Genomic DNA, 10,433 nt, shown 5'->3' on the forward strand with positions numbered 1-10,433 from the left:
AATGAACCCACAAATCAATGGGAGGAGGATTAACAAAAAAAAGTTCGTAAAACTGGGAAGATGTAATATCGGTGAAACAGGTAGAAAGCCTGGTGAATTATGGGGAATGCGACAATAAAAAGGCCACAAGTATGTTTCAATTTTTAAAGTTCTCCACCAAGGGGGACAGCATATTTGATGAGAAGTTCCATTTCAAAGCACCCCTTCTGGAGCATAAAACTGACAACCACATTAATCTGGTTCGGCCTGGTATGAACAATCCTCATGGCTCTCTCTGAAACAAATAATACGATGTCTCTTTCAGAGGAACTCCTTGTTTCAAGGTTGCTACATTTTGAATTCATCTTCATGAAGCCCCCCTGCTTACAGTGAAGTACCTTCATTTTTCACCACAACAGCTCTATAGTGCACAATGCACCTGCTTCCCTGGCATCTTAACTCTGCACTTGGCGCTTGCAAGTGCTCCCTTTGATGCTCCTGAGAGAGGAGATGAAAGAAAAATCCACTGAGCCAAGGCGCCTTACTCAGCTGCTGCAGAGGTAGAGGCCCTTTCAAGCCCATAGGCCCCATTTCCTTGTTGCCAGCTTCTTGAGGGGTGAGCAGGGTCAAAATGTGGGCCAGGCCAAAGCTGTCAATGGACACAGCCGCTCCACAGTTTCTCACCCACATGCAACACACAAACATACCAGTGAGGGTGAGAGACATTTGGCCTTCAAGAAGTTGCTGAACTACAACTCCCATCAGCCCTAGGAAGCATGACCAATGTTCAGGAATGATGGGAGTTGCAGTTCAGCAGTATCTGGAGGGCCAAATGTTCCCCACACCTGCTGTACACACAAACGCACACACACACACATCCTGACATCTTCACATCCTGTATATCTATCATATAGATGATGATAGATAGATGATAGATAGATAGATAGATAGATAGATAGATAGATAGATAGATAGATGATAGATTAGATAGATTAGAGAGAGAGAGAGAGAGAGAGAGAGAGAGAGAGAGAGAGATGATAGATAGATGATAGATATAGATAGATAGATAGATAGATAGATAGATAGATAGATAGATAGATAGATAGATAGATAGATGATAGATAGGTGATGGATAGATAGATAGATGATAGATAGATAGATAGATAGATAGATAGATAGATAGATAGATAGATGATAGATAGATAGATAGATAGAGATAGATAGATATAGATAGATGATAGATAGATAGATAGATAGATAGATAGATAGATAGATGATAGATAGATGATAGATAGATGATAGATGATATAGATAGATAGATGGATAGATAGATAGATAGATAGATAGATGATAGATAGATAGATAGATAGATAGATAGATAGATAGATATAGATGAAAGATTGATAGATAGATGATAGATAGATGATAGATATAGATAGATGAGAGATATAGAGATAGAGATGATAGATGATAGATAGATAGATTAGATAGATAGATAGATAGATAGATAGATAGATAGATAGATAGATAGATAGATGATAGATAGATAGATGATAGATAGATAGATAGATATAGATAGATAGATAGATATAGATAGATAGATGATTGATAGATAGATATAGATGATTGATAGAGATAGATGATAGATCGATCTATCTCACACAGAGAACTCTTTCCTGCAACCCAGCTAGGCAAAATCATTAACTTTCCTTCTTTTGCTATCAGTGTACAACCACTTTCACCCCCTGCTTCCCACAGGTTAATGACAGTGACAAATGGCACATCCTACAAGGAGAGCACACTGCTGTTAGATGATTACATCAAGCAGCTTATTAAGGCGACTGTGGCAGTTGCAATCTCCATCTTTCCAGTGTAGTTTCAAGCTACCAGGAACACTTGTCTGAAAACAAACTGTATTAGCCCCCGAATGTGATGCTCCTGGAGAGAGGGCTAATAACACGGGCGGAGCCTTTCCGTTCAGTCCTCTGTGTCATCTCAGCCCCCGCTGTGAACAGAAAGAACAGCGCTGCCTCCATCTGATATATTTTGGGAGGCGGTTTGGAAAGACCTTGTGAGGCAGGCACAGTAGTCTGCTTCCCAGTGCCAGGGCGAGGGTAAATAGCAGAGCAAAAGACACAAGTGTGGGTTAAGGAGACGTTATGAAGCTAAAGAGAGGCAGGAGGAGGTTTTCAGACAAGGGCTCAAGAAATGTTGTTTGGTAGTCCAATAGCAGAGGTTCTAGGCTTGGAAGGAAAAAGCTGCTTTAAGAGCTGCTTCTTTTACACTGAGCAGATGATCAGCTTGAGGTAATCTTTACCTCCTGTTTTCAGCATGCAGTGCTGCATAAATGTTAGCAAAACAGCAGAAGCTTTGCTTTCATACTTTGCTTATTGTGGAGAATTTGATGCAAAGGGAGTTGGCTGGTGGCAGGCAGAAGAAAGAGAGGGGTACATCTGGACAGCTGCTCTTGCCTCACACCTCTGTAGCTTGGCAAGCAATTACGGAGGCACATGAAAACAAGCCAAAGTTAAGCCAGGAAGCTGGGTTCTGATGTAATGACAAACCACAGTTAAGCCATGATTCATAGGCCAACAACAAACCATGGCTTCAAATAGCACTGCAAGTTTGGACAACCCATCACTTAGTCTTATATGTAAACACGGCCAATGCTACTGGTTAGCCATTGCCAAACTTTGCCATAATGCATCTTCTGTGAGGAAAACGACTGTTCATGCCTCCCAAACCATACGGAGGATTGGTTCGCACATTTGCATTCTTCATGTGCTTTCTCACCACTTGATTACCACAATTTGTGTCCCATTTTGTTTCCCATCTATATATTATGCAGAAGAAACACTTGCAATCAAACAGTCATATTACTTTATTATAGAACACTCCAAGGAATGCAATTTACTTAAGTACAAAAGCAATTTGATGAGCGAATAGACTTATTTTAATACATTGATTATATGATACAATTTCTACATCAAACTTTCATTGCACTTGATGATATTGGATTGATAAACAAACTTTCTTAAAACGATTAATGTGACTGGAAGAAATGAGCACAAGATATTTTTAGCTATTCAATGCAAATACCTTTAGGTAAAATCCTGCAAGCCTTTTTCAGATTCTACAATAGCAACGCCCACTCCAAGGAAGGTCATGACTGCAGAAGGAATGCAGAGCTTGACCATGTCTGAATTAATCTAAAACTAAGTTGAGATCACAGAATAATTTTCATTAGCTAAAAATTAAAACATGAACTCCTTTTGGAGGTTTTATCCAGCACAACCTCTCCCACAACCTGGTGTTTTCTGAATATTGTTGGACCACAACTCCTGTTATCCCTGACTGTTGGCTGTGCCCAAACTTTTTTCAAAGAAGGCCAGATTTGATGAAGTGAACATGCATGAGGGCCGAGCAAAGTTGTTGAGCTTTCTTTAGGATTGAAGTTGCTGAGCTTTCTTTAGGATTTTATACCAGGAAATATACTGCCATGGGGGCCAGATTGAATCAACCAGTGGGCCAGATTAGGCCCCTAAAACAGACTTTGGACTTGCCTGGCTTAAGGGAACTGAAGGCCAAAACATCTGGAGAACATCAGGGAAACTAGCTGAACCAAACCACTGCCACAAATAAAACCTTTATTACATTTTATTATGCAACAATAAAAATTTACTCTGAAATAGGTTCTACGTGCTTTAGTGCAATACAATTAATAAACATGCCTTTTTAAAGAAATATTATAAATATATGGATTGCGGACTATGATATGGATTGTAAAATATGCTTCTTTAAAATAAACAAGAGAGAAGGGGGGGGGAATTCTTGGTAATGCATTCAAATCCAGACACCATACTTATAGTAAGGTGTCAAGCATTTCATCAGGATATAAGAGGAAACCAGAAAATATGCTGTCATCTTCAGCACTAACATAAACCCCATTCCAGTCTCGTGTGACCTCCAGCCAAACTTGATCCCCTATGTTTAATTTCAGAATGGTTAGGAAGGAAGCCTGGTCTATCTCTTGCCCATACAAGGTCTCCCGAGACCTGACCATCTTCCTGTTTTGGCACACAATGCTGATGCGGGCAGGGCGCCCTCGGATGGTCATGTGGTAGGAGAAGACATAAGCCCCAGCGATGGTGCAATTAAACTTCCCCGTCGAGGGATTGTAATCTTCCTGGTCATTGTACAGAATCTTGTCAAACTTAATAGGCATGTTGGGAGGTGGGAAAGGCTTGGACAGGCCAACGCTGAAAGCTGATCTGGGGGGGCTTGAGATCTCGCCCTTTGACCCCTTGGGACCTTTTGCTCCTTTCTTCCCAGGGGGTCCCCTGATTCCTTTGAAGCCGGTCGCTCCTTTCACCCCAGGGGGTCCCATTATCCCAATTGGCCCAGGGTCACCTTTGTCCCCCCTAAAACCTTGGTCTCCTTTTTCTCCCTTCTGCCCATCCATCCCATGGATCCCCTCGACCCCCATGTCTCCTTTGACACCTTTGTCTCCTTTGGGCCCAATCTCCCCCCGTTCTCCCTGATCACCCTTATCGCCAGGATCTCCACAGTAGCCCTTTTCCCCAAGCTCCCCCTTTTCTCCCTTCTCCCCATTTTCCCCATCGATCCCTGGCAAGCCCAGCTCCCCTTTATCTCCCTTCTCTCCTTTGGTGCCGTTCTCACACGTTTCACCCTTGTTGCCCTTCTGCCCCTTGGCGCCCGGCAGGCCATAGTTTCCTTTGTCTCCTTTGAATCCCATTTCACCTAGAAATAGTAAAGACACAAATATAGGGTCACGGGGTCAAGTAAACCACAAGGGACATTGCAGCCTAGTCCACAGGCTAATTTCTTGCAGGCCTCCTCCCTGCTCAACACAGCTGGTTAGCCTAAATAAATGCTGAGCAATCCCAATGGGAAAGCTCTTTGAATAGCAAGGGCCTGTAGCTCAGTGGCAGAGCATCTGATTTGCATGTAGGAGGTCCCAGATTTAATCCCTGGCGTCTTCAGGTAAGCCTGGGAATGTCCTCTATCTACTACCACCCTGGAGAGCCACTGTCCCTCACTGTGGATGATAGTGAGCTAGAGGGACCAATCGTCTGACTCGGTATATGGCAGCTTTCCAACACTTATCAGCAGTTTGTTGAGGGAGAGGAACGTGTGGTGAGACTGGGTCTGGGAACATCTGAGGACCACTATAGTTCTCAGATGTTCCAAGGAGAAGTCGGCTTGCAGCGCCCCCTCCAAATACCTCACACATCTCCCTGGCCCCTCCTATCACAAAAGAGGATGCTATTCTTTGCAAAGGTCCATTAGGCATAGAACTGTACATGTGAAGCAGGGGCACCAACTTGCCCCCACATACACGCACTGGTGGGCAGTGTCACATGACATGTTCCACCCCCACCCGGTGCACCAACACTCTCCTGTTAGCAGCAGGGGATGGCAACCCCCTCAATATTGGGGGGCTCAGCCCCCTGCCCACAAATATTGAGGGGGCCGAAGCCCCTTTCGCCCCCTATGGTTGGTGCCCCTGATGTGAAGTCATAACGTCTCATGGGGATCCAAGAACCCCTCCACCGGGGAAGGAACTTTGTGACGATGTAATTGTATTGACTAGAAGAGTTGTGTAGCCTGGTGTGATTAAAAGGAAAAAGGGAAAAACTTGAAGAGAAGCACAGGACTACAAGAAATGGCAATTTGAGGATGTCATTCCCAACCAGGTGCCATAGCAAATTATAGCTGTTGGTTGCTTCTCTAGCAAAATGATCTAGTATGTGTTGGGAGTAAACGGCGACACTTGCTATTCGCTACCTGAATGGGGGGGGGGGGGCAATAAACTGAAAGACAACCTGTTCTTACTCCTCAAATAGTCCTTCTCTTCTAGTAGCTGCTTGTTGATGAAGAAGATCATTTCCTTTCGGACTTTGCTTCCTTCCTGCTTCACTCTAGCCAGTTCTAGCCAGTTACAGTATGAGCTACTGCCTCCATTTTGGCCACATGTAAAGCCAGAATGGCTTTGTTTGCCATGTCTTTATTTTTATGTTTCTTTTATTTTTTCAGTCAGCATTCTTATTAGATTATTTATTTCTACACATGTACAAACATACTTTACCAAACTGTAACAGTATGAGATAGATAGATAGATAGATAGATAGATAGATAGATAGATAGATAGATAGATAGATGATAGATATATTCCACTCCTGTAACTTCATATCCTACTCCATCTCCCATCTGCTCAGTTTTTCACATGGTTTTGTGATTTTCTGGGCCTCTTTTCCCTTGTCACCAGGCCTCACTCATTCATCCACCTCCCACCCCAGAACTTGGCACTGATCCACTACAAGCAGTATACAATCTGTGCTTAGCATTGACATGTGACAGCTGGGCATATGGTGACAACTTGTGGCCAATGGAAGAGATTGGGTTCAACGAGAGTGTAAAATTCTTATGCTTTATGAACAGACCCATCTCCCTAACTCTCATCAAATTTAATGTGGCATACCTTGTTCTCCTGTCTTGCCTGGAAATCCCGGGATTCCATTTGCTCCTTGGGCTCCATGTTCTCCTTTATCTCCTGTGACATTTTTACAATAGAATGTTCTGTTATTGGTGTTCTTTGGAATGTCCCTACATGTCAAATGACTTATACATCACATTTCATCTCTTGCCTTTCACTCAAAATGAGGGCACATCTCATTCCAAACAAACATATAGTAAGTGCAAATAAACATTTTAGGTTGCATTCCATGAATTCAATTGTTCGTCAGGTAATTGTGACCTGTGAAAGAAGGTTTCCTGATACAAAGATGGTCAGACAAATAGAATAAATTCTGCTGGAATCATAGAATTGTAGAGTTTGATCTAAGGGTCATCTAGTCCAAATCCCTGAAATGCAGGAATCACAGGTAGTCCAATCCCTGACAGTTGGACATCCAACCTTGGTTGGTTGGTTGGTTGGTTGGTTAATTGCTTGGCTGGCTGGCCTCATCTGACTCAAGCACACCCGCCTCCTCCTCCTCCTCCTCAGTAGGCTGCCTCAGCCTCATCTAAAGATCTGGGGGCAAGGCGCCCACGAAACTGCTGCTACTGCCAGCAACAGCAGCAGGATGCACAGTGAAGAGCATTCCCTGCCTCTTGAGAGAGGCGCAGGCTGAGGGAGAGGGTGTGCTATTTTTTTTTTCTTCTGAAATTTTGCACCCCAATAGTTTTGCACCCAAGGCATCTGACCCTTTGGACCCCTCCCCCCCCCCCCAATGCTATGCCGGTGTCTGTGATTGTAAGTTGTTTTAGACTTTTCTTAACATTGAGGGTTGTAACGCAGTCTGGAACCTGAGGGTGAAGGGCAAGATGATGCTAACCCTATTGGAGGTCAGAAGCTGAAAAAAGAGGTTCAAGCCTGAAAATGTGAAAGAAGTTGGGGTTTCCTTCATTTCACGCTCCGAAGACATTACTGTGCAAAACATTCATTTTTCAAACAGTTCACTTGTGTGTCCATACCTTTGTCTCCTTTGAATCCTCTTGCACCTTGTAGTCCAGGACTTCCTGGTAGACCCTGAAGTCCTTTTTCTCCCGCCTCTCCTTTCAGACCTATTTACAGAGTGGACATTTGAAAAATCTGCTGCAAGCAAAACAAAAAGTCTTGTAGCATCTTGAGGGCTAACCAATATCTCATGAGACTTACGCCGTGACAGATTGCTGTTGGTCTCAAAAGCTTCACAAGATGTTGTGTTGCCTTTGCTGCAACAGAGCAGCAGGCCTGTCCCCCTGGAAGCAAGTTGCATGACCACACAAGTTTGCCAACAAGGCACTGATATATTCCCCTTTACACTGCATCTAGTTTCACAGACACTAAATAAGAATGAAGATTACTCAGTGATGTTGTTGTTATCAAACTAGCAGACTTTTGAAATCCTAAAACAGATGTATACGTCATTAGCCATGGAAGCTAAATACAGGAATGCTCAAGTTACAGAGGGGCCTGAAGAAGGGACCTTTTGTGATAGTCACCTTAGTTACTTAGGTACTGTTTTAAGGAGACAACTTAACTCTGCCGCATCTTTAGCCCTGCCACACACAGCAGCCAGGGTGAAAGGGAGGGCAAGCAGATCACTGCACTGGCATGCAGCTGGTGCAGTGATCAGGCCTGGATCAGGCCTCCTGCCATCATGTGATGGCAGCCAGATTGTTTCAGGATCCAATAGATCCCAAGTTGGCTCAACACCCAGCTCCATGCCCCAGAAGGCCAACATACAGTGGGCAAAAGGAGTAGCTATGTATGGACTGGCCGGATACAGAGGAATGGTGGAAGGGACCAGCTAGGGAACCCCCAGGGAAAGAAGGCTCAGAGCCCAGGGATTGGCAGTGTTCAGAGGGAGAAGAGGGAGAGGACTGGAGGGAGGAGGTGTTGGAAGCTGAAGAGCTAACAGGGTTCAGTGAGCGGGAAGAGCCTCTGGCAGAGAGAAGTCCAGAAGGAGAAGCAGGAGAGGAAGGAGGCCAAGAGGCAAAGATGAGTCAGGTTGGTGAAGAAGCCAGGGTATCTCCCCCTCCTGCTGCGACAAGCTCTCCTCCCCTCTCAGATTGCTTGGGAAACCCTGGGAGAGGAGGAGACTTAGGCAGCTGTGGGAAGGCAAGGACTTTCAGTCTCCACCTCATAGGGGCAAGATCAACCAAGAAGAGTTGCTGTACCCATTAGACCTGGTACTCCTGAGCGGACCTTGCTTCTTCTAATAGTTAACTCCAGTTATTCCATGTGATTTATTGCTGGCTGGATGCTGACACTCTGCTCCAGTGACCCTGGCATCAGCCTGCAGGTGGCCAATGGAGGACAGCAGAGCTGGACAACTCTCCCCAATCCAAACCACCACCCCAAAGCAGGTTTGGACTGCTCTCCCAGAAAGTTACAGGGGTGATTTGGTTAAAATTGAGGAGCAGGGCTTAAGGATTTCAGCAAGCTGCTCTTTTTTACTCACCAGCCCCCAAATAATTTAAGAATTGTTTCAGCAACAGTATACTTCCACCAGATGCTTGAGACAAACAGATCCTGTGCTGCCTTTTTAAAAATCTATATTTTCATATATTCTAGCTTTACCTTGATCATGGCACCGCATCGCTCTTCCCCAGTGATTGACTTGTGATGAATTAAAATGTTTGCACCTATTTCTCTCCCTCCCTCCTTCCTTCCCTCTCTCTCTCTCTCTCTCTCACCCACCCACCCACACACACACACACATCCTGCTTATTTCAGTCTGGAAATAAGAATGACAAAGGGCCATGGTAAATCACTCAGTAGTGCATTAGCCTTTCCATACCTGGCAATCCTCGCTCTCCGGGTTCGCCTTTCTCCCCTGGGGTGGCAGCACAGCAATCGCAGCAGTTAAAGAAGAAGTCGGATGAGTCGAGGGTGAAGTTTTCAAAAGGGAAGAGAGTGGTGGCTGTTCGGAAGGCGTAGTTTGGAGTGGAGAGCTCCAAGGTGGAGTCGCTTGTCTCTGCTGGTTCAGTGAAATGGTTGTCTTCAGTGGGTGAAGCATCAGATGCACCAAGGCCGTCTCCGTCTTCCACGCCAGCCACTTTTATCTTTGTGAACTTGGGCGATGGGGTACTTTTGCCCTCTGTGCTCAGTTTAGCAACAGTGATTACCACTGCCAAGACAGCACACCACCAGTGCATGCTCCACATTTCTGCAGCTGCTGGAAAAGATTGATGCAACAGTCACACCTTCAGAATATTCCTACCACTACTAGTAAATATATATATATATATATATTCCCTTCCCTTCACCAGCAGGTCCCATGGAGGGTTACAACAATTCAGAATTAAACGCAGTTACAGAAGATTACAGTCGCAGGATTAGGATGGGTCCTGGAAAGACATGTCTCAGGTGCCAAAGGCTTGTGTCTTCATCATCTGCTGAAAGCTGCATAGCAAAGAAGCCAGGACCATCTTTCCAAGAAGGCAATTCCACAATTTAGGGGCTACCACAGATAATGCCCTCTCCTTGGCCACCCACCCCCATTTCTGAGGAAGATAGAAGTACCAAGAAGAGGACAGTTCTGCTGACCTTAACATCTAGGAGGATCCAGAGGGATTTGGGTGACACACTCTCAAACATTTGGGGCCTAAGTCATTTAGATCTTCAAACGCTAATGTGTTTTGCTGAAATAGCAAGGGCTTCTACCTTGTATTTTGCTGAAATAGCAAGCTAGTGCACAGTTAACGTTGCCTCTAGGTTCGCCACCTTGCACCAAAAGATAGCAAGGCCTGACTCTTAAAGCACTGTAGGTCTATCTCAACTAATTAAACATTTCTTTACCCTATATGCTTCCTTATGCATAGCCTTTCTTTATCTCTAATAACATTGGCCCACACCAAAGCAGCTGCCTGGGGACCATTAAAAAAAAATTTTTTCCACACTCCACTCAGTTACCCAGTCCCTGCTCTTTCCTACACAAGATAAG

General features: G+C 44.6%; 1 protein-coding gene across 1 annotated transcript; it reads right to left on the reverse strand.

The window, feature by feature from the left end:
• Nucleotides 1–2,892: 2,892 nt before the first annotated feature.
• OTOL1 (otolin 1) lies at nucleotides 2,893–9,654 on the reverse strand. Its single transcript, XM_028731853.2, has 4 exons — nucleotides 9,288–9,654; nucleotides 7,477–7,566; nucleotides 6,482–6,553; nucleotides 2,893–4,740 (listed from the first exon to the last, which is right to left on the reverse strand). Exons 1-4 carry the CDS (start codon nucleotides 9,652–9,654, stop codon nucleotides 3,842–3,844), a joined length of 1,428 nt encoding a protein of 475 aa, XP_028587686.2. The 3' UTR covers nucleotides 2,893–3,841.
• Nucleotides 9,655–10,433: the final 779 nt, after the last annotated feature.

This window comes from Podarcis muralis, chromosome 6 (assembly GCF_964188315.1).
Source record: "Podarcis muralis chromosome 6, rPodMur119.hap1.1, whole genome shotgun sequence".
Classification (NCBI taxonomy): Eukaryota; Metazoa; Chordata; class Lepidosauria; order Squamata; family Lacertidae; genus Podarcis; species Podarcis muralis.